This window comes from Oncorhynchus kisutch, linkage group LG12 (genome assembly GCF_002021735.2).
Source record: "Oncorhynchus kisutch isolate 150728-3 linkage group LG12, Okis_V2, whole genome shotgun sequence".
Classification (NCBI taxonomy): domain Eukaryota; kingdom Metazoa; phylum Chordata; class Actinopteri; order Salmoniformes; family Salmonidae; genus Oncorhynchus; species Oncorhynchus kisutch.
In genome coordinates, this window is record NC_034185.2 from 48,133,017 (window position 1) to 48,160,452 (window position 27,436).

General features: G+C 44.0%; 1 protein-coding gene and 1 pseudogene across 4 annotated transcripts in view; one reads left to right on the forward strand and one right to left on the reverse strand.

The window, feature by feature from the left end:
* Positions 1-13,229, forward strand: part of LOC109901089 (double C2-like domain-containing protein beta) — a 48,950-nt gene extending 35,721 nt beyond the window's left edge. For 2 of the 4 annotated variants that reach the window (XM_031837689.1, XM_031837686.1), the window contains exons 9-12: positions 5,370-5,451; positions 6,208-6,304; positions 8,778-8,857; positions 10,362-13,229. In XM_031837689.1, the coding sequence (XP_031693549.1) occupies positions 5,370-5,451; positions 6,208-6,304; positions 8,778-8,857; positions 10,362-10,424 (322 nt within the window). In that variant the 3' untranslated portion in view covers positions 10,425-13,229. Of the gene's footprint in view, positions 1-5,369; positions 5,452-6,207; positions 6,305-8,777 lie in introns of all 4 variants that reach the window. The other 2 variants (XM_031837690.1, XM_031837688.1) reach the window with 1 other exon arrangement.
* Positions 13,230-17,038: 3,809 nt separating this feature from the next.
* LOC109900422 (plasma protease C1 inhibitor-like) lies at positions 17,039-27,076 on the reverse strand (annotated as a pseudogene).
* Positions 27,077-27,436: the final 360 nt, after the last annotated feature.

Here is a 27,436-nt window from a genome sequence, read left to right on the forward strand (position 1 = left end):
GTTTTGTATACATTGCCGTACATACCTACACATATACATTGTCTTCAGGAAGGCATTGAGTTGCTGCTCTCAAAATTTGAGAGAAATGAATTTGAATTTGGCGCTCTGCAATTCAGCGGATGTTGACGAAAATTATCCGGCTAAAGGGATCGGTGTGCCAAGATCGGCCCCCTTTTTTTCCCTTCAATTTTTGCCTAAAATTACATACCTCAGTCTAACTGCCTGTAGCAAGGATATGCATATTCTTGCTACCATTTGAAAGGAAACACTTTGAATTTTGTGGAAATGTGAAAGGAATATAGGATAATATAACACATTAGATCTGGTAAAAGATAATACAAAGAAAAAAGTGAACTATTTAATGAGGATTTATTAACAAAGTCAATTAATCAGGCTTAAGCCATGTTTCAGTCAGGCCAATCACATGACTTAATTGACTATAACTGCCTAGAAAGTGAGGGATCTAACATTAAGTAGCCCTATTTTGAGATGTTAGAGATCACAATCTTTCAATAATGACAGGGATGGAGGACGAACACAACCATGTTTAGTTTTGCCCAACCTAGATCGAGGCACGGACTCGGTCTAATGGGGATAGCTGAGCTGACTACACTGACTGTGCTAGTGGCAGACTCCACTAAGCTGGTCGGCTGGCCAACAGCCTGCACCCTATCTCAGTGTGGAGCAAGAGGAGTTAGAGCCCTGCATATGTTCATAGATAAGATGAAAGCACCCCTCCAGCTAGGATGGAGTCTAGGTCAGGGACTTAGCATGTGTGTATATAAACTCGGCAAAAAAAGAAACGTCCTCACTGTCAACTGGGTTTATTTTCAGCAAACTTAACATGTGTAAATATTTGTATGAACATAACAAGATTCAACAACTCAGCCATTAAACTGAATGGGATGGCCCTAGCCCTCACCCTCCGATCCAACAGGTCCCAGACTTGCTCAATGGGATTGAGATCCGGGCTCTTCACTGGCCATGGCAGAACATTGACATTCCTGTCTTGCAGGAAATATCGCACAGATATATCTGCAGGAATGGTACCACATGAGGGAGGAGGATGTCTTCCTTGTAACGCACAGAAATGCAATTGCCTGCAATGGCAACAAGCACAGTCCGATGATGCTGTGACACACTGCCCCAGACCATGACGGAGCCTCCAACTCCAAATCGATCTCGCTCCAGAATATAGGCCTCGGTGTAATGCTCATTCCTTCGACGATAATCGCGAATCTGACCGTCACCCCTGGTGAGACAAGACCAGAGCACTTTTTGTCAGTCCTGTCTGGTCCAGCGATGGTGGGTTTGTGCCCATAGGCGACGTTGTTGCCGGTGATGTCTGGTGAGGACCTGTCTTACAACAGGCCTACAAGCCCTCAGTCCAGCCTGTCTCAGCCTATTGCGGACAGTCTGCGCACTGATAGAGGGATTGTGCGTTCCTGGTGTAACTCGGGCAGTTGTTGTTGCCATCCTGTACCTGTCCCGCAGGTGTGATGTCCAGATGTGTCGATCCTGTGTACGTGTTGTTACACGTGGTCTGCCACTGTGAGGACGATCAGCTGTCCGTCCTGTCTCCCTGTAGCGCTGTCTTGGGTGTCTCACAGTGCGGACATTGCAATTTATTGCCCTGGCCACATCTGCAGTCCTCTTGCATCATTGCAGCATGCCTAAGGCACGCTCATGCAGATGAGCAGGGACTCTGGGCATCTTTCTTTTGGTGTTTTGAGTCAGTAGCAAGGCCTCTTTAGTGTCCTAAATTTTCATAACTGTGACCTTAATTGCCTACCATCTGTAAGCTGTTAGTGTCTTAACGAACGTTCCACAGGTGCATGTTCATGAATTATTTATGGTTCATTGAACAAGCATGGGAAACGGTGTTTAAACCCTTTACAATGAGGAAGTTATATTACACTAAGCTGGAAGTTGATTTGTGTGCTGGCTGCAGTTTCACATAACACATTTTCTGCAAGAGATTAAGCAGGGTTCAAATTTGGGGTCCTATGAACCTTTCCATTGCTCCACCCCAAATGGCACGATTCTGTATTTCAGGGGCACAACTTTGGTTTTAGAAGTAGTGGAGGGGCATCATTTGCTTTATTGTTCTTTTTAATCTAGTCTTACACTCCAAACAGGCTACCTGACCGCTCGGAGGCGTCATCAAGGTCCCAAAGCACACCATTGCCTAGATTTGTATCACATCCCAATGATGAAACTGGGGGGGGGGGGCAATAATGTATTTTCAGGATGTGTGTGTGTGTGTGGGGGGGGGGGGGGCATTTGAGATGCAGCACAACTTATGGCTGCGGGTCTCCAACTCTGGTCCTGGAAAGCTATTTGGTGTGCAAGCTTTTGCTCCAACCCAGCACTAACACATCTACAACGAGGAAAGAGAACAAGAGACAGCATTGTCAAAATTATCAATGCATGACACTATTTCAGAGCAAAAACATTGTTAAGGGGGGATAGGGGAGACAAAAAAAATATGCTAATCATCAATGAGCGAGTCTAAAGCTGGAGGCAAGAGCAAGACAAATGGCTTCTCGGAGTCAGACTCTTAATAACCTTCTCATTACAAAATGTCCAGTGGCCTTCAACCAGAGCCCCCCAAAAAAAGACGAAGCAGAGCTGTGTGAAACAAGGATGTTAGTTTCAAACAAATCAACATTGACTCCAAAAAAAACATTCCTTACCCCAGGATACATCAACTGTTGACTATCCGGGAGAATAAAGAAAAGGGAGCACTATGTGTGACGTGGTAAGGTTGGACCCAGGTGCAGAGAAGAGACCAGGCAAGGAATCAGTGGTTTAAGGATACAAATACTTTACTGAGAACAGGTAGCCGCAGGATCACATTACACTTGAAAAGCAACAAACACTAAGTCTCAAACTCACTCAGGAAACAAACACACGAAGGACCACAGACAATACACCTCTTTTAACAGGGACACAATCATGAAATAACAAGACATACCCGAGTCCAATAAAAGTCTCTAGGGCGGTCTATGCCCGCCCTCTGGTGCCAGGAGGAACCATGACACTCTGTTGCTGGCTAAATGGAATAGATTTATTGATGAGAGAAACAACCAATAGTCTTACGTTTCGGCATGAATCGCCTTTGTCAGTGCCTTAAGTAGGAACAATGTGGTAGGCGCCTATATACCCTCGCAGGGTAGGGTCCCACTCGTCATGTCAATCAAGCATGTCAATAATGTCAATACTGTCAGTAGCATTAGCAACTACACAGGTTATTTTAACGAGAGTATGATCATCATTGATCATGCTGATCCGGAACAAAAGCCTGCACACCCAGTAGCTCATCCAAGATTTGATGGCTGGAGATCTTGGACTAGGAGGTTCCTGACTCCGGCACTCTTATAATAACCACAGAGATACATATGTATATTATGTTGCACTTAATTCTGTGCTGATTAACTTCTCATTACAAATGTCCAGGGGGCCTTTTCCTATCTTTCCGACATACGATTGGCTCCTATGGTTTGAGCCGCCTACTACTGGCCTTTACAATTCACTTAAGCATGTATCAAAATCACAATCACCCGCACAACCCCCTCAACCCTGTTTCGAGCGACCAAGAGGCTATTCCATCACTGCCTTGAAGATCAATATTGACCTCTGGGTCAGTTGCTCTAGGTGGGTTGCCTCCCTTTCCTCGATTTCCCTCTCTTCTCGGATACAGATAAACAGAAATGTTAGAGCAACGTTCCATCAACATTTTAAAGACCAATATGAACCTCTTCGGTAGTGCTGGTGTGTTGCCTACTCGCCTTTCCTCTATTTCCCTCTCTCCGTTAATACAGATGAACTAAGATATTAGAGCGTTTAGTAATCGCTTCAAACCAGAGACCATGAAGAGACATTATATATTGGAAACGAGGGTTTCAGTTTCTCTACATGCCAAATGGCAGCCTATTCCCTGTATAGTGCACCATGGCCCATAGGGTTCTGTTCAAAGGTAGTACACTATGTAGGGAATAGGGTGCTATTTGGGATGCCGCCAGTCCCTCTGGTGCTGAGTGAGCAAACTGTCATCTCGGCCTGTGCTGTGTGGATGTGTGAGTCTCGAAACTGGGCGGATTGTTTTGCTCCTTTCTCTCCTCGCTCTCCCCTCTCTCCGCTTTCCACCTGTCACTCTGTTTTTCTATCCTCTGTCTCTGTGTGAAATCGGCTGTTTTTCTCGTTTTTTCACTCTTCTGTCTCTCTCCCTCCATCCCTCTCTGCCTTCATTTTTCTCCTAGCTTGTATTTTCTCGAACCCAATTACTTTCTCTCTTTCACTGCGTTGGTTGAGGACTCTCTTTCTCTATCTCAATCAATCAAATTCCAATTTGTTTTATGAAGTCCTTTTTACATCAAAAGTTGTCACAAAGTGCTTGTACAGATACTCAGCCGACAAACCCAAAGAGCAAGCAATGCAGATGTAGAAGCACAGTGGCTAGGAAAGACTCACCAGAAAAGGCAGGAACCTAGGAGGAAACCTAGAGAGGAACCAGGCTCCGAGGGGTGGCCAGTCCTCTTCCATCTTTCTATATCTTTCTTTCAATAAACCACCCTCTCTCCCTCTTTTCCAACAAATCCAATTTGTTTCTTTCTTTCACTGGGTTGGTTGAGAACTCTCTGCTACGACCTCTTTCTCTCTCTCATCCCTCTCTCCCTCCCGCCTGTCTTGTTGATGTGAACAAACCCCAACCCTAGCAGCACATCTGTTGGCTTGTCATTGAGTACGTGTTATTGACGTTGTGCTGAAGGTGGGTGGTGTTGGAGAGTGAGATATCTCTCCCCCGCTAGAACATCATGACTTCGCTGCTTGAATTTATGCTGATGACTTCTCCAATAAAAACCAATGGCCTTCTGGGAAAGCCGTCTGTCCCCCTCTTGGATTGAGCTTTTGAGTCTCTGACTCTCTCATCACCGATTACTCTCGCCCTCTCCCACAAAAAATGAAATGAAAGTTTTCGGCTCTCTTTTCTTTCTCTCACTGTCTCTCTTTGTTCTATTTTCCTCCCTCGTTCCAGTGGGGTTTAATGTCATGCTGGGGCCGAAGACTAAATGGAAGATAATTTGCTTTGATGTTTCAGAAACAATAAAAGACCTGTGTCAGAAATATAGGGGATAAGCGTCATTTTCTGTCGTCATGCTGTGTCAACTGTCCAATTAAGATTCCATATTTTTCCCATTCTCCTGCTCTCCCTTCATATCTCTCTCTCCCTCTCCCTCTCGATCTCGCTTTTGCTTGCTCTCTTTCTCCTCTGAGCTCTCCCTTGCCCTCTAACCCTCTCGCTGTGCCTCCTTCTCTTTCTCTCTCTCTATATCTCGCTCGCTCTTTTCTCCCCCTCTCTCCCTCAGTGTGCTGCAGCCTGATATGGGGAAAAAGTCCAAGTACAAAACCACAGTGAAGAAGAAAACGCTCAATCCCGAGTTTAATGAGGTACTTCCACCCGCTCCGAGCACTACAAATCACTCTCCCTAATACATAAACCAATACCTGGCAAACTTCCAGTGAAGCAATATCTATCATTCTTCCCATAAACACATAAAGATGTAGGTTCTTAATTTTGGCCGTTTGCTACTGCAGGAAAATAATCCTTAGCAACAATAAACGTGAATTATTTGGTGGATTATAATTCACGAACATTTTTGTATGGGTTGATACGTTGTTCGTTAGGGCAAATCAACTGTGAAATTTCAAAGTGGAAATCACAAACTTTAGAAGCATTTTTAAAACTCAAATACACTACAAGTTTGCAGGAAAATCCTCAGCAACCAAAAGTGTGATCAAATGTAGATCCTACATCTGTACCTGGCAACCCATTTCTCTGACTCACATTTAGCAACCAGATGAGCAAGATATATAATATATCATATTAATGTTGTTTGTTGAAGTTGAATTCTATGCCCTTGGAAGTGATGGAGAGCTATAGCTTACCCATTCTCATGCATTTGTGTAAGAATATTGTCCCATGCATTTAAATCCATAATTTGATTCCAGTACTGTATACAGTATGTGCCATAATTTGAATACATTTTCCATCTCCTTCAATACTACTTAACTACCTACCATACCATCAACGTGAATTTAAGTCAATGCATGTTTCACATTCAATATTAAACATAATCTGAATGACTTTCTGCTAAGTGTCAGTACATGAATACCTTTCTCTCTTTCTACCTCTGTTCATTACAGGAGTTTGTGTATGAAGTTCCACACGACCAGCTGGCGAAGAAAACCCTGGAGATCTCCGTATGGGACTACGATCTGGGGATGAGCAACGACTTCATAGGTAAGAGAAAGGGGGAGTGAGGGAAAAGGAGGAGAGTTAGCGAGAGAGAAATATAGCTACAGAAAATAATGTAATAGAATTTGTGGGTGCGAGGAGGAAAGCAACGCGGGCCGCAGTGTGATGAGCAATGACGTCATAGGTAAAAGAGAGAGAGGGAGCGAAGACGTCATAGGTAAAAGAGAGGGAGGGAGTGATGACGTCATAGGTAAAAGAGAGGGAGGGAGCGATGGCGTCATAGGTAAAAGAGAGGGAGGGAGCGAAGACGTCATAGGTAAAAGAGAGGTGAGGGAGCGATGACGTCATAGGTAAAAGAGAGGGAGGGAGCAATGACGTCACAGGTAAAACAGAGGGAGGGATCGATGACGTCATAGGTAAAAGAGAGGGAGGGAGTGAAAGGAGGAGGAGAATAAATAAGGGGGAGGGAAAGGACTGGAAATGAAAACGAGAGCGACAGAAATTTGTCCTCAATCCCTCAACGGGGTGACACGTCAGATTCACACTGCTTTGTGAGGCACTAAACAGCTCTGACACGGCCCGACGTGTAACGTATATCACAGGGAGAACCGGTGGGGAGGCAGCTGGGGCAGAATGGATTGTCTCCCAGGGAGCTGGAAGGCCTTGAGATCAATGTGTTTTACTCCAATCTGGAGGTTCCCTGTAGCAGGCTGAGTCTCTCTCTCTTTCCGACTGTCTCTCTAGTGCCCTCGCTCTCTCTCCCTTGCTCTCTCTCTCCAACTCACCCTTTCTATTTATCTCAAGCCCACTCTCTCTTTCACACAGACCCTCTCTCTCTCTCTCTCTCTCTCTCTCTCTCCCTCTCGCTCGCTCTCTCTCTCTCTCTCTCTCTCTCTCTCTCTCTCTCTCCCTCTCTCTCTCTCTCTCTCTCCCTCTCTCTCTCTCTCTCTCTCTCTCTCTCTCTCTCTCTCTCTCTCTCTCTCTCTCTCTCTCTCTCTCTCAAGCTGGGGACATAACGTTTGTGAGTTATTACCCGCGCCAGAAGAGAAGGGGAAAAAGGCCATCGCTCTAACACACTGCTCTGGCTAACCTCTCCCATGACTGTTACCGTTATGGTGTAATGGCCAACATACACGATGGCCTAGATCTGTTATCACTGCGGAAAATGACTGTGATACTGGGAGAGACAGAGAGAGAGACAGAGTGAGACGGGAGGAAGATGGGGAAGAGAAAGTGGGGAGTGACCGAGAGGAAGAAAGACGGATAGAGCAGAGGGAGAAGCAAATGTGCTGTCAAATACTCTCTGTAAAGGCCAGGAAGAATGATGGAGGAAGAAGATGAGAAGCCAGGGACAGAAAAATGAAAAAGAAATAGAATAATTATGGAGGCAGAGAGAGAGAGGAGGAGAGACGGAGAGAGAGTAGCAGTGTCCCCCCCTGATTTGTAAGAGCAATTGATGGGTGGACTGGACCTCTCATTTTGCACAAAGACAGAGGTGTGGAGGAAGGAGGAGAAGGGGAGGAATAGAAGAAAAGGAAAAGAGAAAGGGAGTGGAACGGCCCCCGACAGGTCCTCCCTCATCCATCACGCCGGGTCACACAATCGCCCGCCATTTGTTACCCACACCCCTCCGGGCTCATGAAGTATGGTATAGAAGGTCATTAGGGAGGCCTAGACAAACTGGGCAAGCAGGTCAGGTGTGTGTACCACTGTGTATGTGTGTCAGTGTTCGTTGGTGGCAAAAATTAGAAGGGGTCATTAGGAAGGTACGTGAGACGACTATCCAAACACACTTGCTCTCTGAAACTTGGGCGCGAGGTGTATTTGCGCACATACAATTACACACATCCTGCTGGGCACACGCTGGTTGAATCAACGTCGTTTCCAGATTATTTCAATGAAATTACGTTGAAGCAACGTGGAATAGATGTTGAATTAACGTCTGTGCCCAGTGGGATCTGTGTGTGTTTGTGTTACTGTACTTGTGAGGACTGTGTGTTGATGTGTGTATGTCTGGATCCGAGGGAGTGTGAGTTATGTAAGAGAACAGTATTAACCTGCCCCATACCTCTCACTGTATCTGAGTTTAATACCAAGGCTTAGTGGAGCCACACATGAGCTACTGAGCGTGTTTGAGGGGTTGTGAAAGCCGGCGTCTGTTAAATACTGTGTTAAAAACTTCACACTCCATCAACTATGCAGTCACAGCCCCCCCCCCCCCCCCCCCCCCAGTGATGACTCTGTATTTCTCTCTCTCCTTTTTCTTGCTGTTCTCTCTCCCTGTGTGTCTCCCGTGTCTTTCTGTGTTATTCTCTTTGGGTCTGTCTGAATGTCTGTCTGTCGCTAGGTTGTTCATGTAAAATATATGTTTTTCTTGATGACTTACCTACCTGACTTAAGGTTAAAGATTTCCTTTCTCTTCTCTCCTTCTTCCTCTCCCTTTGTTTCTCTTTTTATCTCTCTCTCTCTGTCTGTCTGTCTCTCTCTCCCTTCCACCTTCTCCCTCCCTCTCTCACAGGCGGAGTTGAACTGGGCATAAATGCCAAGGGAGTGAGGCTGAAACATTGGTTTGAGTGTCTCAAACACATAGGCAAGAAAGTTGAGTACTGGCACACCCTCACGCAGCAAGGAGCCCCTCTGGAGGCCCCCCCGCAGTGACTGACATACACACACACTTTATCGCAATTATTAAATGATAATCAATGAATGGTGAAGAAATAAATAAATAATAATGTAATAAAGTAATAAGTGATAAAACATGCAATAATGATACGGATAATGATGATATAATAATAATATTAATTATAATATAAAATCATAATAGTAGGTAATTATCCCAATGAAGTAAATACATTTGTGAAAATGTCCCTCATTGAAATGTTTAATGTGAAGGTGCGAACAAATTTGACCTTAGCCCTCAATATTGTGAAGTCACTTGCATTTCAGTCATTCAGATGTACACATTAATAGTGTAGAATCTCTTACCTGCACTGTAACTACAATACTGGAACAGTCTGTAAGCACCTTTGCCCAACAAGGTCTTGTTACGAACGTTGTAGACACCAGGTTGTTTCTACTCGGGATGCAGTTAAAAAAGGTGCCGAACGTCCGGTTGAGATGACTGGCGTCTAGCAACGCTAATGCTAACTGCTATAACAGTTCTAGGAAGTATGGGTAACTGCATACTTGGCGTGTCTCTGATTGTGGCTGCGGCGAATAAAGTGGGTGGATCAACAGCGATGGGTGTAACATCAGCTCTCTGTTATTGGTTAGACGGTTTTGACTGAGTGTTGTTGTTTTTAGTTTCTTACCATGCAACTACCTGCTACAAATAATTTTATATTTTCAGTGAATAAAACTGACAACTTTGATTTTTTTATTAGAAGTACTAATGATGTGACTGTCATCCTGATGCTGGCTACACTAGGTAGCTACTTCACACGCCGTTGCACTCCTCGTGCAGCCCAGTCAGCCACGCAAAACGGTCTTTAGCAGCAACAAATCTGCCCAATTTAATGATTTGCTTTCCATATACCCACTTGTGTTGATCAACCCACTTCTTTTGCCACGTCCACTTTCAGACACACTCCACATATGCAGTTACCCATGACTCAGTTCGAGCATTAACTACGCTAACTATACCAACAGCGCTAACAGTACTAACAATGGTAGCAGTACCAACAGCGCTAACAGTACTAACAGCCCTAATAGTGCTAACAGTACTAACAATGGTACCAGTACCAACAGCGCTAACAGTACTAACAGCCCTAATAGTGCTAACAGTACTAACAATGGTACCAGTACCAACAGCGCTAACAGTACTAACAGCCCTAATAGTGCTAACAGCGCTAATTTAGCGTAATAGGTGTGAAAACAGTATTCACCAAAGTGCGTTAACAGCGTTAGCATGTGTTTACCCTCCTCTGCATCCCTGATTTACTATACAAAGTACCCAAATGACGAGGACAAGTTGGGTAAGTCACCTGCTATAGATTTGTATTATGGTGGTTGTCGCTCTGATGCAAACTGGCACACCATGACGTTAAAGCACAAAAGGATCCATCTGACGGTCTGTCTCTGTGTACTTGTCCGATGTCTGTAGGTGATGACAGTGGGTGTCTGTACCTCCCCTTATCCTCCTGTGTGTATTTGTCTTTATGTGTGAGCGAGTGTTCGTGTGTGCATACATTTTGCATACAAATATGTGTGTGCACGTGTGTTTTTGTGTGTTTGTCTGTAAGCGTGTCTCCAAATGTCTCCATCCATGAACCCCAAAGCATGGAGCTGTGAAGAAAGACTGAAAAAAAGAGACAAGACTCACTCCTACAGTACGACACTCACTCCTATGTTCCCTGGATGTCTCCCTGGTCTAACAAACTGATGTCCTGTCACATGTGCAAAAGTATGGCTGGCAGTCAAGTGAGTCACTTTTCCTTGGTGACAGTCACACAAGATAACCATCCGTCTGGATTATTTTCTAAACCCTGCTCTGTGCCCTTTGACCTTTGACTTTGAGTGACTTGAAAGCTACACAGAGAGATTTCTGCAGCACAGTCTCAAACAAACTATATCCCCTACTCTAAAGAGGGATTATCAGGGGTTATCAAATACCAACTACTGGGTGTGCAGGCTTTTGCTCCAGCTCCAGCCTAATGCAGTCTGGACGACAATGAGTGTCATCGGGTGTGTTTGTGCTGGAACAAAGGCATGCACATCCCAGTAGCTCTTGAGGACGTAGAGTTTCCTCCTTCTTTTCGGGGTGCCCTTACACTAAGATTTTATTTATAAATGCCAGAATTTTTTCAATTGAATTACATTTAATTTCATAACATTCAAATGTTTCATCATGGAGATGAAAAAAACTATTAGTGTGAGAAATATGGCAAAAACTCAAATTGTAGCAAAAGGAATAGGTTGATTTGAGATTTTATCACTTTACTCATCTATTCATGTCTAAGTCGAGCATATCAAGCAGTGTCTAGGTCTAGGAGTTAGGGTTTGTTTAGGGAACTATGCGAGAGAGACTACCCAGGCTGTTTTTATGACAGAGAACTGCCCATAGAGCTTAAAAGACTACCATGGGATGCCAGACTTGCAGGGATGGACAGCAGAGATTTCCCTGGAGGAAAGAGAGATTGGCTGTGATGAATTATACTCAGCATGGCAACAATCCCTCCCTGAAGCTCTACCACTGGACTGTGTGGACAATCATGGACTGTTCTGCATGCAGGATCAAAGGATACTGACAAGACGTGTGTGTGTGCATGCTTGCAAGCGTGTGTGCATTGTGTACATTTCTGTGTGTGTGTGTGTGTGTTCATGCATTGAATCTAAACACACTCATGGACACCTCACTCCCCCACCATCCCTCGCAACAACAAAAAACACTGTCATAAAGTAGACAGTGACTTCTCACCATGGATTCCTTCACCAGAGACAGACCTCGAGGGGTTAACCACATTAAGGACAGAGGCCCAACCCTGTGGCCCCTGGCTACAGTTTGGACACCTTATAGTTCCAACGTTGGCCCACTAAAGCACACTATTACCCTTTTCACACTACTGAGACAAACATAGCCAAGTCAAGCCAAGCTGTATCACACTGGCCTGGTTACTCATCTACTGTAGTTGCTGGAATGAAAAAAGGACAATGTGAAAATAAAATATCCTGGCCAGCACAGTATGGTTTGGGTCGGCCCTGTAGTGTGAATTAGACATCTCAGTCAGTCAACAGTCTCCTGGACTTTTTCTTACTTTCTAATCGTTGTCTGGGATCTCTGTGTTCGTTATTCTGTACTTGGACAAAGGTGTGAATGAAGGTGTCATCATGGATAGCAAAAAAACAACGACGATTCAGCATGGCTTGGGGTCAAATATAGAGGGACTGTGACATGGATCATGGATCGTCAAAGCTAGGGACTGAACTCTGAAACGACGAGGGAGAACCTGACCTCGTTTAAGTCTAGTCTTTCACGGTCACCAAGAACACACTGATTGACCTCGACAAAGATGGCGTTGGAGTGGAGAGGGCGGAATCTGTTCTTCTCTATGCATACCATTGACGACACAGGAAGCCTCTCCACGCGCAGCAACAACAGTGAAATGAATAATCAAATGATAAACATCTCCGATGTCACTATGTGATATGTTGTCAAAGATGCATTCAAGGTTTTTTATGTATGTAATACTGCATATGTAAACAACGGGTGGGTCTAATCCTGAAAGATGATTGGTTAAAACCGCATTCCAGCCGGTGTCTATTCCACAAGTTACTTCATATGTATGTACTTCCCTCTCCGGGATATTCCTCATCATGGGAAGACAGGCTTGAAGTTCTGATGTAACAACGGGAGATGTTTCTTCTCTTGTTCAGGTGATCTGGTGGTTTATTTTCACTCAGATTCTCTCTATCTCTGCCTTTTATTTTGATATGTTGTCGGTCTAGCGAACTTGACTTTGTTCATCATGTGACAACAAAAAACATATGCATCTTAACATTCTAATAAAGAAATGCATGTGTAACGATTGTCATATATATGCATATGTAACTAACATTGTAACTAACATTGAGCAATGCCAATTTCTTTCTGGTTGATATCTTTGATATGGTATCATCAATCAAATCTGTTACAGCTATCATCGCTGCTGTGTACTCGTTGGTTTGTAATTTACTGTTTGTAAGAAGAAAAAAAAAAGGGATTATTCAGGGTAACTTGCTCAATTTGATGATTTTCTCGGTTCTGCCGTTGCTTTAAAACCTTTATCGTCATAGATATTGACATTGTCTTCCTTTAATGACATTAATGGAATGGGGAGACTGGGTGGAGGGGGAGGACTATTGTTACAGCATCCCTGTGTACTCACTGACATCCTGTACTGTCTATCTCTATGTGGAACATACGGTGTGATTGCCATTCTGTGGTGACTTTGTGGAACTACTTCTCAAAATAAACTGAACCCGTTTGAGTGGCTTACTGTGTATGTATGTTGTTGGACAGAAGAGTGATTTAAATGGCACATTTGTCCAAAAAAGATTGTGGAGAGATGTTACCTTTTATTCTTTGATAAGTCATGCATTTTGTGACAACCTACAGCGAGCCCTGGCAAGCATTTTGTTTAAAACACTTTTATTGTCATTCTACGAAGTTACAATGAACATGTCATTATAATGAGTCTGTATCGATTTCTATTATATGATGAAACGTACTGATGATTAACCGTACAGTATCGTCAAAAAGCACAATCTCTCAATTAAGTCATACTGTATGCCTTATGATTAACAAGACTTGGTGTGATCATAACAACATACAGGAACTCAAGTACTTTTGTTCACCTGACCTAGAATTCCTTACAATCAAATGCCGACCGCATTATCTAACAATAGAATTCTCTTCGATTATAATCACAGTCGTGTATATCCCCCCAAGCAGACACATCGACGGCCCTGAAAGAACTTCATTGGACTCTATGTAAACTGGAAACCACATATCCTGAGGCTGCATTTATTGTAGCTGGGGATTTTAACAAGGCTAATCTGAAAACAAGGCTCCCTAAATTTTATTAGCATATCAAATGCGTGACCCAGGCTGGCAAAACCCTGGATCACTGTTATTCTAACTTGCATATAACGCCCTCCCCCGCCCTCCTTTTGGAAAATCTGACCACGACTCCATTTTGTTGCTCCCAGCCAACAGACAGAAACTAAAACAGGAACCGCCCGTGCTCAGGTCTGTTCAACGCTGGTCCGACCAATCCGATTCCACGCTTCAAGATTGCTTCGATCTTGTACACTGGGATATGTTCCACATAGCGTCGGACAACAACATTGATGAATACGCTGATTCGGTGAGCATGTTTATTTGCAAGTGCATCGGTGATGTTGTACCCACAGCGACTATCCAAAACTGAAAGTGCGAACCACTGCTTTTAATCAGGGCAAGGAGATCGGAAACACGACCGAAGACAAACAGTGTAGCTATTCCCTCCGCAAGGCAATCAAACAAGCTAAGCGCCATTATAGAGACAAAGTAGAGTTGCAATTCAACAGCTCAGACACGAGAGGTATGTGTCTGGGTCTACAGTCAATCACGGACTACAAAAAGAAAACCAGCCCCATCACGGACCACGATGTCTTGCTCCCAGACAAACTAAGCAACTTCTTTGCTCGCTTTGAGATACAGTGCCACTGACAATACAGTGCCACTGACACGGCCCGCTACCAAAACCTGCGGGCTCTCCTTCACCGCAGCCAATGTGAGTAAAACATTTAAACGTGTTAGCCCTCGCAAGGCTGCCGGCCCAGACGACATCCCTAGCCCCGTCCTCAGAGCATGCGCATACCAGCTGGTGGGTGTGTTTACGGACAATTTCAATCAATCCTTATCCCAGTCTGCTGTTCCCACATGCTTCTAGAGGGCCACCATTGTTCCTGTCCCCAAGAAATCTAAGGTAACTGAGCTAAATGACTATCGCCCCGTAGCACTCACCTCCGTCATCATGAAGTGCTTTGAGAGACTAGTCAAGGATTATATCACCTCCACCCTACATGTCACCCTAGACCGACTCCAATTTGCTTACCACCCCAATAGGTCCACAGACGACACAATCACAACCACATTGCACACTGCCCTAACCCATCTGGACAAGAGGAATACCAATGTAAGAATGCTGTTCACCGACTACAGTTCAGGATTTAACACTCCAAACTCGTCATTAAGCTCGAGACCCTGGGTCTGAACCCCGCCCTTTGCAACTGGGTCCTGGACTTCCTGACAGGCCGCCCCCAGGTGGTGAGGGTAGGAAACAACACCCCGCTGATACTGAACACTAGGGCCCCACAAGGGTGTGTTCTCAGCCCTCGCCTGTACTCCCTGTTCACCCATGACTGCGTGGGCATGCACGCCTCCAACTCAATCATTAAGTTTGCAGACAACACTACAGTGGTAGGCTTGATTACCAACAACGGCGAAACGGGAGGAGGTGAGGGCCTTCGGAGTGTGGTGTCAAAAAAATTAACTCACACTCAACGTCAACAAAACAAAGGAGATGATCGTGGCCTTCAGGAAACAGCAGGGGGAGCAGCCCCCTATCCACATCGACGGGACAGTAGTGAAGAAGGTGGAAAGTGTTAAGATCCTCGGCGTACACATCACGGACACACTGAAATGGTCCACCCACACAGACAGCGTAGTGACGAAGGCGCAACAGCACCTCTTCAACCTCAGGAGGCTGAAGAAATTTGGCTTGTCACCAAAAACACTCAATCTTTTACAGATGCACAATCAAGAGCATCCTGTCGGGCTGTATCACCGTCTGGTACGGCAACTGCTCCGCCCAACCCCCGATAGGATCTCCAGAGGGTAGTGAGGTCTGCACAACGCGTCAACGGGGGCAAACTACCTGCCCTCCATGACACCTACACCACCCGATGTCACAGGAAGGCCAAAAAGATCCTCAAGGACAACAACCACCCGAGCTACTGCCTGTTCACCCCGCTATCATCCAGAAGGCGAGGTCAGTACAGGTGCATCAAAGCAGGGACCGAGAGACTGAAAAACAGCTTCTATCTCAAGGCCACCAAACTGTTAAACAGCCATCACTAACATTGAGTGGCTGCTGCTAACATACTGACTCAAATCTCTAGCCACTTTAATATTGAAAAATTGGTTGTAATAAATGTATCACTAGCCACTTTAAACAATGCCACTTTATATAATGTTTACATACCCTACATTACTCATCTCATATGTATATACTGTACTCTATACCATCTACTGCATCTTGTCTATGCCGTTCGGCCATCGCTCATCAATGTATTTTTATGTACATACAGTGCCTTGCGAAAGTATTCGGCCCCCTTGAACTTTGCGACCTTTTGCCACATTTCAGGCTTCAAACATAAAGATATAAAACTGTATTTTTTTGTGAAGAATCAACAACAAGTGGGACACAATCATGAAGTGGAACAACATTTATTGGATATTTCAAACTTTTTTAACAAATCAAAAACTGAAAAATTGGGCGTGCAAAATTATTCAGCCCCCTTAAGTTAATACTTTGTAGCGCCACCTTTTGCTGCGATTACAGCTGTAAGTCGCTTGGGGTATGTCTCTATCAGTTTTGCACATCGAGAGACTGAATTTTTTCCCCATTCCTCCTTGCAAAACAGCTCAAGCTCAGTGAGGTTGGATGGAGAGCATTTGTGAACAGCAGTTTTCAGTTCTTTCCACAGATTCTCGATTGGATTCAGGTCTGGACTTTGACTTGGCCATTCTAACACCTGGATATGTTTATTTTTGAACCATTCCATTGTAGAAACATATCCAGGTGTTAGAATGGCCAAGTCAAAGTCCAGACCTGAATCCAATCGAGAATCTGTGGAAAGAACTGAAAACTGCTGAAAACAAAACAAAGTAGTAACTTAAGGGGTTTTATAAAGATATTTATATCTTTATGTTTGAAGCCTGAAATGTGGCAAAAGGTCGCAAAGTTCAAGGGGGCCGAATACTTTCGCAAGGCATTGTATAATTATCTATTCCTTTACACTTGTTTGTATGAGGTAGTTGTTGTGAAATTGTTAGATTACTTGTTAGATTTTACTGCATGGTCGGAACTAGAAGCACAAGCATTTCGCTACACTCGCATTAACATCTGCTAACCATGTGTATGTGACAAATAAAATTTGATTTGATTTTAATATTATTGCAAATGTCCTTTCCTTTGCAAACATGGCTTTTTCTATATGCATACTACTCTCACTCCCTCTCTCTTCCTCCTTCTCTCACGGGTCGGTCAATCGGTCCACGAACAGTGGGGCCTTGGCCTGGTCGCTCCACAGTATCATCAGGAAGGGCCTGGGGACTGGGAAGGAAGAGAAAGAGAGGGAAGTGGACCCACCAGCCTCCACACCTCAGGGAGAGGAAGGCCCGGTGGCCGGCGTCCGTCAGGAGCAACTCGTTGTCGGGGTAGAGGCCACACAGGTTGGCGCTGTCGAAAAGCTCCGACAAACCTAAGGGAAGAAAGAGGTGGGGGATTAAGAGGAGGGGGACATGGAGAAGGAGAGCGAAGAGGGCCAGAAGGGAAAAGGGAAGGATAAAGGGAGATCGAAGAAAGGGAGGGAGAGAAGTGAGAGAGGCAAATCAAGAAAAGCCAGAGTTATATAAATTATTGGAATTTGTTTTGTTGGATTAGGTTGACTTAGAACGACCTGGGGAAATCGATTCCTGCATCTGGGTGTGCACATTTTTGTAGTAGCCATACACAAACATCTAGTTCAACCAATCAAGGGCTTGGTGATTAATTGAATCAGGTGGCTACAGCAAAAGGCACAGTCTTGTAATACCAACAGTCAGGCAGCAGGTAAGCTAAAAGACAGACAGATAGACACAGATATGACATGCATTCAGACAGACCTATCTTCCTGAGCAGGGTGTTCATCTCGGTCCGGACGTCCAGTATGATTTTGGGCAGAGTGTGACTGCTTATAGTGTATCTATGCATATGTAGGTGTGGGTGTGTAATCAAAATGGTGACCTGTGCCATCAGTGCTGGAACGTATTGCATAGCCAATTTGTATTTGGCACTGTAGAGGACAGGCATCAACACAGTATCACCATTCAGTTTCACAAATGGAGCCTTCTTGGAGTTTTGCATCAAATTTCATCTTCCATTGACCTCAAACAGATATGTTTTTAACCTGAGTGTAGGGGACAGTATTTTGATGTTTGGATGAAAAACGTACCCAAATGAAACTGCCTATTTCTCAGGCCCAGAAGCTAGAATATGCATATAATTGCCAGATTAGAATAGGAAACACTCCAAAGTTTCCAAAAACGGTAAAAATATTGTCTGTGAGTATAACAGAACTGATATTACAGGCGAAAACCTGAGGAAAATCCAACTAGGAAGTGCCTCTTATTTTGAAACCTCCCTGTTCCATTGCATGCCTTCCCTCCATTTTAAGGGATATCAACCAGATTCCTTTCTCTATGGCTTCCACATGGTTTGAACAGTCTTTAGACATAGTTTCAGCCTTTTATTCTGAAAAATGAGAGAGAATGATCACATCGCGTCAGTGGATGGCTGGGTGTCCCTAGAGTTTTGCATGCGCCAACAGCTTGGAGCAGACATTTTCTCTCCCTCTCCTATTGAAAAAGCTACGGTCTGGTTGTAATATTATCGATTATTTATTGTAAAAACAACATGAGGATTGATTATATAAAACTTTGACATGTTTCTACGAACTTTTACGGATACTTTTTGGAATTTTCGAGTGCCCCGTCGTTACCGCTCGAGCCTGTGGATTACTGAACAAAGCGCGAACCAAATGGAGGTTTTTGGATATAAAAATAATCTTTATCGAACAAAAGGAACATTTATTGTGTAACTGGGAGTCTCGTGAGTGCAAACATCCGAAGATCATCAAAGGTTAGCGATTCATTTTATTGCTTTTCTGACTTTCATGACCAATCTACTTTGCTGCTAGCTGTTTGTAATGTTTTGTCTGCTGAGAGAGATGTCCTTCGTCAACGCTTGGTTTGCTTTCGCTGTAAAGCTTTTTTGAAATCTGACACACCAGGTGGATTAACAACAAGCTAAACTGTGTTTTTTTATATTGCACTTGTGATTTCATGAAAATTAAATATTTTTAGTAATTTATATTGGCGCTCTGCAATTCAACGGATTTTGACGAAAATGATAGCGCTAACGGGATGGGTGCGCCAAGAAGTTAAACCACCACCTCAATATCCGCTAAGATAAACTTCATCCTATCAGATAGATAGAGCATCGGTGCTTACCAAGAGCTTACTTTGAGCACACACACACACACACACACACACACACACACACACACACACACACACACACACACACACACACACACACACGATACTGACCATTGAAATACACAGCATTGAGGAGTACCAGTTCGGTGTGAGCAGGAACAGATTCGACCAGCTCTTTTATTTTATTATTTCTCTGCTTCGCCACCCAACTGTTGTTCATTTCCACGTTTACCTCACTACTATTGGTTAATTTGACTGGATCCACATCATAGAATTGCATGGATTGGTTGGTAAAGGACTCATTCAACTTCATGTCTGAGGTGGGAAAGAGAGGGAATGTCAGAGAGATGGACAGACAGTGAGTTAATGGGTGTCTGCGACTCATGATTAAATTGACAATATACGACGAGAATTCGAAATTATAGCTGGAGAATAAATTATGATTATCATGAGTACTAATTGTGCTCTGATAGTACTGGGGTTGTAATAGATCTGAGAGGCCATCTTCAGTGTGTCCTGATGAAGTTTCAGCTTCAGTTTCTTCATCTTGGAATGAACGCAGAAGTCGTGACACAGACAGAGAGCTGTCTCCATGTCTCTCCTTGTCTTGCCACAAGCACCGAATGAGAGAGAGAGAGAGAGAGAGAGAGAGAGAGAGTGAGAGTGAGAGAGAGAGAGAGAGAGAGAGAGAGAGAATGATACAGTATGTATTTTACTAGGCTCCCCATGAGTCAATCATTAAAACCTGTTGCGACTCTAGGGGCAGTATTTTCATTTTTGGAAAAAAAAACGGATATTTTGTCAGGACAAGATGCTAGAATATGCATATAATTGACGGCTTTGGATAGAAAACACTCTAATGTTTCCAAAACTGTAAAGATATTGTCTGTGAGTATAACAGAACTGATGTTGCAGGCGAAAGCCTGAGAAAAATCCAATCCGGAAGTGCCCCATATTTTGAAAGCGCTGCGTTCCAATGAGTCCCTATTGAGCTGTGAATGCCCTATCAACCAGCTTACGCTTTCTACGTATTCCCCAAGGTGTCTTCAGCATTGTGACGTAGTTTTACGTATTTATGTTGAAGAATAGCCGTAGACGGCTACATCACGTAAGTGGTCACATGATGGCTCCCAGGGTGACTCTCGCGTAAAATACAGAGGTAAATAAGACGAACACGAACCACCAATGGTGTCAATGCGCAGCGTGGTACGTGTTCATCTTATTTTATGAAAACTGAACACTGAATAATAAAACAACAACGAAAACAACCGAAACAGTTCTATCTGGCGCAGACACACAAAGACAGAAAACAAACACCCACGAAACACAGGTGGAAAAAGGCTACCTAAGTATGATTCTCAATCAGAGACAACTAACGACACCTGCCTCTGATTGAGAACCATACCAGGCCAAACTCAAAAACCAACATAGAAAAACAAACACAGACTGCCCACCCCAACTCACGCCCCGACCATACTAAAACAAAGACAAAACAAAGGAACTAAGGTCAGAACGTGACAAAATACTAATTGAGTGTATGTAAACTTCCGACCCACTCGGAATGTGATGAAATAAATAAAAGCTGAAGTTAATCCTTCTCTCTACTATTATTCTGACATTTCACATTCCTAAAATAAAGTGATGATCCTAACTGACCTAAGACAGGGAATTCTTACTAGGCTTAAATGTCAGGAATTGTGAAAAATTGAGTTTAAATGTATTTAGCTAAGGTGTACGTAAACTTCCTACTTCAACTGTATAGGCAAAAGTTTGAACGCGTAATAGAAGGTTAGCTAAATGTACCTTCCACAATTAGCTCAATTGTATTCAAGTTGCTGCGGTCTCTGCCCTCCTCAGCTGTCTCACAGTAGTACATGCCGGCATCCTCCATTTTGACACCATTAAGTGTTATTGTCACATCTTTTTCAAAGGGGCAAAAAAGCCATTCTAGTCTGTCACCATCCTCCATAAACTGCTTCCGTGTGCCGTTCCTCATCACTTTATCATATCTGTACCTATGGACCTGGTCATTGCTGGATGGTGGGCGTTCACAAGGTAAATTCACAGTGGACCCTTCGTTTACCTTGAGAATGTAGCTGCTGGACACTAGAGGGATAGACACCAAGATGAAAGACAGGACAACAGTAGAGTTGATTTCTGGAGCCAACCTCAAAATGCATGCAATGTTTGTTGACCTGCAGTTTGCTAAACTGCAACAAAAAATGGCCCTATATTTCACCAGTTTGAACAATTACAATCTATGGACAGAGTGAAATTCTGGGGCTGTATGTTTAAATCTACTAAATGCCTTACTCATTGTGATCTAAACCCACTGCTCAAGTTGTCGTCCTGTTTTTCTCCTCAACATGGACTCAAAGACTCATTCCTAAGTATAAAAATGTAGGCACATTTTACACTGTGATTGAGTTTTAACTTGTACATTTTTTTAAAAGTCAGGTGTAGAAACCACAAGCCGAGTGTCTATTTCAAGAAAGGCCTACATCACGTCACAGGCAGTTGTGATGAAAATAGGAGGTGGCAGTATGTGTCCTCACCATCAACCTGGATTATGTGCACTTTTTGCCACTCCATATCATTCTGCTTGATCACACATTCATATTCCCCCTCGTTGGCTACACTGACAGGAGAGATTTTCAGAAAGAAACCATCCGGGGAGAGCTTGAGTTGCTCTGAGGATTCTGGGTAGTCTGGAACCAGGGAGTCATTGTATTTCCAGGTGATCTTAGCCCCAGCAAAGCTTTGTTGTTTTTGGCCAGGGAAACATGGGATGACCAGGGTGGAGCCAGGTACACCATGCAGGACCCCAACGGAGGAAGAGAAAAGCTGGATCGAGAGACAGAGATGGACAACCAAACAAGAAGGTGGAGGTTGTAAGGTACATGAGGTGTCTGTGCTACATTAGCATTTGTCCTAAAAAACAGGGATTAATATTACAATTCAAAATGGGCCAGTTTTCCCAGAACCAGATTTACACCTACACTCCTGGGACCGAATTCAAAAAGTGTCTTAGAGTAGAACTGCTGATCTAGCGACAGGTCTGCCCTGTCCATATTATCATATTCAGTATGATCTAAAAGCTAAAGCCGAACAGCAATCCTACTCTTTGTAGAGGCAACGGACCCAGGACTAAAAAAGCATTTAACAGATATTCTCCATTTAGCATGCTTTTCAGACCAAGAGTGTGTTTAATCATTCTCCAGGAAACTGGCTCTTTGTGTTTACCTCAGAAAGTTTATTACTTATATAATTTGCTAGACGTTAGTTAGCGGAGCAGTGCAACTAAACAATGTAGACATAACAGTGCTAAAGTAGCTATTTAAAGTAGCTTTTTAATGTTTCCAGTTTAGCTTCAGTAGCTTCAGATAATAAAACTAATTTGTGTTTATTAGTTAGCAACGTTATTTGTTTGTTATTTCTACCACTTTTATTATTTATTATTTATTTATTTAATCAATTTTTTCTCCCCAATTGTTACAGTCTTGTCTCATCGCTGCAAGAGCCGATGGTCGAGAGCCACGCGTCCTCCAAAACACAACCCAACCAACCGCACTGCGAATAGACACAACCCGGAAGCCAGCCGCACCAATGGAGGAAGTCGGAGGAAACACAGAAAACCTGGCGACTTGGTCAGCGTGCACTGAGCCCGGCCCGGCCCGCCACAGGAGTTGCTAGTGTGCGATGAGGCAAGGATATCCCTGCCGGCCAAACCCTCCCTAACCCGGACAACGCTGGGCCAATTGTGTGACGCCCCTTGGGCCAACCAATCGGCTGAGACAGAGCCTGGGCTCGAACCCAGAATCTCTGGTGGCACAGCTAGCACTGCCTTAGACCACTGCGCCACCCAGGAGGCCCTGAAAATGCTGTGTCAACTGTCCAATTAAGATTCCATATTTTTCTCATTCTCCTGCTCTCCCTTCATATCTCTCTCTCCCTCTCCCTCTCGATCTCGCTTTTGCTTGCTCTCTTTCTCATCTGTCCTCTCCCTTGCCCTCTAACTCTCTCACTATGCCTCATTCTCTTTCACACTCTCATACCCTCCTTCCCTTTCTCTCTATATCTCCCTCGCTCTTTTCTCCCCTTCTCTCTCTCAGTGTGCTGCAGCCTGATATGGGGAAAAAGTCCAAGTTCAAAACCACAATGAAGAAGAAAATTCTCAATACCGAGTTTAATGAAATCACAAACGTTAGAAGCATTTTTAAAACTCAAATACACTACAAGTTTGTAGGAAAATCCTCAGCAACAAAATGGTGATCAAATGTAGATCCTACATCTGTACCTGGCAACCCATTTCTCTGACTCACATTTGGCAACCAGATGTGCAAGATATATAATATATCATATTAATGTTGTTTGTTGAAGTTGAATTCTATGCCCTTGGAAGTGATGGAGAGCTATAGCTTACCCATTCTCATGCATTTGTGTTAGAATATTGTCCCATGCATTTAAATCCATAATTTGATTCCAGTACCATCATTTGAATACATCTCCTTCAATACTGCATACCATCTACCTACCATACCATCAACGTGAATTTAAGTCAATGCATGTTTCACATTCAATATTAAACATAATCTGAATGACTTTCCGCTAAGTGTCAGTACATGAATAATTTTCTCTCTTTCTACCTCTGTTCATTACAGGAGTTTGTGTATGAAGTTCCGCACGACCAGCTGGTGAAGAAAACCCTGGAGATCTCCGTATGGGACTACGATCTGGGGATGAGCAACGACTTCATAGGTAAGTCTCAAGGGGAAGTGAGGGAAAGGAGGAGAGCAAGAGAGAAATATAGCTACAGAAAATAACGTAATAGAATTTGTGGGTGCGAGGAGGAAAGCAACGCGGGTAGGTAAAAGAGAGGGAGGGAGCGATGACGTCATAGGTAAAAGAGAGGGAGGGAGCGATGACGTCATAGGTAAAAGAGAGGGAGGGAGCGATGACGTCATAAGTAAATGAGAGGGAGGGAGCGAAGACGTCATAGGTAAATGAGAGGGCGAGGGAGCGATGACGTCATAGGTAAAAGAGAGGGAGGGAGCGAAGATGTCATAAGTAAAAGAGAGGGCGAGGGAGCGATGACGTCATAGGTAAAAGAGAGGGAGGGAGCGATGACGTCATAGGTAAAAGAGAGGGAGGGAGCGAAGACGTCATAGGTAAAAGAGAGGGAGGGAGCGATTGACGTCATAGGTAAAAGAGAGGGAGGGAGCGAAGATGTCATAGGTATAAGAGAGGGAGGGAGTGAAAGGAGGAGAATAAATAGTGAAAGGATGGAAGAACTGAAAAGGGGAATGAAATGAAAATGAGCAGAAACGAGGGAAAGGACTGCGGGGGCCGTATGTGAAGAAGCAAGAGCATTGGGAAATGAAAACGAGAGCGACAGAGAGTTGTCCTCAATCCCTCAACGGGGTGACACGTCAGATTCAAACTGCTTTGTGAGGCAGGGAGAACCGGTGGGGAGGCAGCTGGGGCAGAATGGATTGTCTCCCAGGGAGCTGGAAGGCCTTGAGATCAATGTGTTTTACTCCAATCTGGAGGTTCCCTGTAACAGGCTGAGTCTCTCTCTCTTTCCGACTGTCTCCCTAGTGCCCTCGCTCTCTCTCCCTTGCTCTCTCTCTCTCTTTCTCTCTCTCAAGCTGGGGACATAACGTTTGTGAGTTATTACCCGCGCCAGAAGAGAAGGGGAAAAAGGCCATCGCTCTAACACACTGCTCTGGCTAACCTCTCCCATGACTGTTACCGTTATGGTGTAATGGCCAACATACACGATGGCCTAGATCTGTTATTACTGCGGAAAATGACTGTGATACTGGGAGAGACAGAGCGAGAAGGGAGGAAGATGGGGAAGAGAAAGGGGGGAGTGACCGAGAGGAAAAAGACGGATAGAGCAGAGGGAGAAGCAAATGTGCTGTCAAATACTCTCTGTAAAGGCCAGGAAGAATGATGGAGGATGAAGATGAGAAGCCAGGGACAGAAAAATGAAAAAGAAATATAATAATTATGGAAGGCAGAGAGAGAGAGGAGAAGAGACGGAGAGAGAGTAGCAGTGTCCCCCCTGATTTGTAAGAGCAATTGATGGGTGGACTGGACCTCTCATTTTGCACAAAGACAGAGGTGTGGAGGAAGGAGGAGAAGGGGAGGAATAGAAGATGAGGAAAAGAGAAAGGGAGTGGGACGGCCCCCATCAGGTTCTCCCTCATCCATCACGCCGGGTCACACAATCACCCTCCATTTGTCACCCACACCCCTCCGGGCTCAGGGAACATGGTATCGATCTGTTTGTTAGTGTGTGTGTGTGTGTGTGGGGGGGGGATTGGAAGGTCATTAGGCGGTACGTGAGTGGCCTAGGAAAACAGGTCAAATGTGTGTACCACTGTGTGTGTGTCTGTGTTTGTTGGTGGCAAGAATGAGAAGGGGTCATTAGGAAGGTACGTGAGACGACTATCCAAACACACTTGCTCTCTGAAACTTGGGCGTGAGGTGTGTTTGCGCACATACAATTACACACATCCTGCTGGGCACACGCTGGTTGAATCAACGTTGTTTCCACATTATTTCAATGAAATTACGTTGAAGCAACGTGGAATAGATGTTGAATTAACGTCTGTGCCCAGTGGGATCTGTGTGTGTTTGTGTTACTGTACTTGTGAGGACTGTGTGTGTATGTCTGGATCCGAGGGAGTGTGAGTAATGTAAGAGAACAGTATTAACCTGCCCCATACCTCTCACTGTATCTGAGTTTAATACCAAGGCTTAGTGGGGCCACACATGAGCTACTGAGCGTGTTTGAGGGGTTGTGAAAGCCGGCGTCTGTTAAATACTGTGTTAAAAACTTCACACTCCATCAACTATGCAATCACAGCCAAGAAAACCTCTACCCCCCCCCCCCAGTGATGACTCTGTATTTCTCTCTCTCCTTTTTCTTGCTGTTCTCTCTCCCTGTGTGTCTCCCGTGTCTTTCTGTGTTATTCTCTTTGGGTCTGTCTGAATGCCTGTCTGTTTGTCTGAATGGCTGTCGCCTAGTTGTTCATGTAAAATATATGTTTTTCTTGATGACTCACCTACCTGACTAAAGATTTCCTTTCTCTTTCTCTTCTCTCCTTCTTCCTCTCCCTCTGTTTCTCTTTTTATCTCTCTCTCTCTCTGTCTGTCTCTCTCTCCCTTCCACCTTCTCCCTCCCTCTCTCACAGGCTGAGTTGAACTGGGCATAAATGCCAAGGGAGTGAGGCTGAAACATTGGTTTGAGTATCTCAAACACATTGGCAAGAAAGTTGAGTACTGGCACACCCTCACGCAGCAAGGAGCCCCTCTGGAGGCCCCCCCGCAGTGACTGACATACACACACACTTTATCGCAATTATTAAATGATAATCAATGAATGGTGAAAAAAGAAAGAAATAATCAAGTAATAAAGTGATAAAATATGCAATAATGATACTGATAATGATGAATAATAATGATAATAATAATAATAATAATAATAATAATAGTAATAATATTTATAATGCAAATCATAATAGTAGGTAATTATCCCAATGAAGTAAATACATTTGTGAAAATGTCCCTCATTGAAATGTTTAATGTGAAGGTGCGAACAAATTTGACCTTAACCCTCAATATTGTGAAGTCACTTGCATTTCAGTCATTCAGATGTTCACATTAATAGTGTAGAATCTCTTACCTGCACTGTAACTACAATACTGGAACAGTCTGTAAGCACCTTTGCCCAACAAGGTCTCGTTACGAACGTTGTAGACACCAGGTTGTTTCTACTCGGGATGCAGTTGAAAAAGGTGCCGAACGTCCGGTTGAGATGACTGGCGTCTAGCAACGCTAATGCTAACTGCTATAACAGTTCTAGGAAGTATGGGAAACTGCATACTTGGCGTGTCTCTGATTGTGGCTGTAGCAAACATAGTGGGTTGACCATCAATGATGGGTGTAACATCAGCTCTCTGTTATTGGTTAGACGGTTTTGACTGAGCAGTGTTGGTTTTAGTTTCTTACCATGCAACTACCATACCGCAAGTGTTTGGACTTCAGTTTTGAAGCCAGAAGATGAGCGCAAATTGTATTTCACTGCTACAAATAATTTAATATTTTCAGTGAATAAAACTGACAAACTAGAATTTTTATTAAAAGTACTAATTATGGGTGTACTGTTGCCTGTATGTGTGTGCTTACTGTGACTGTCACCCTGATGGTGGCTACACTAGGTAGCTACTTCCCACGCCGTTGCGGCACAAAAGTGCTTAGCAGCGGAAGCGACAGTGTCACGGCTGGCTGAAGGACTGGACCAAGGTGCAGCATGGTAAGCGTACATTTTTAACTTTATTTGAAAATGACGCCGACAAAACGAAGAACAAAAAAACAATCGTGAA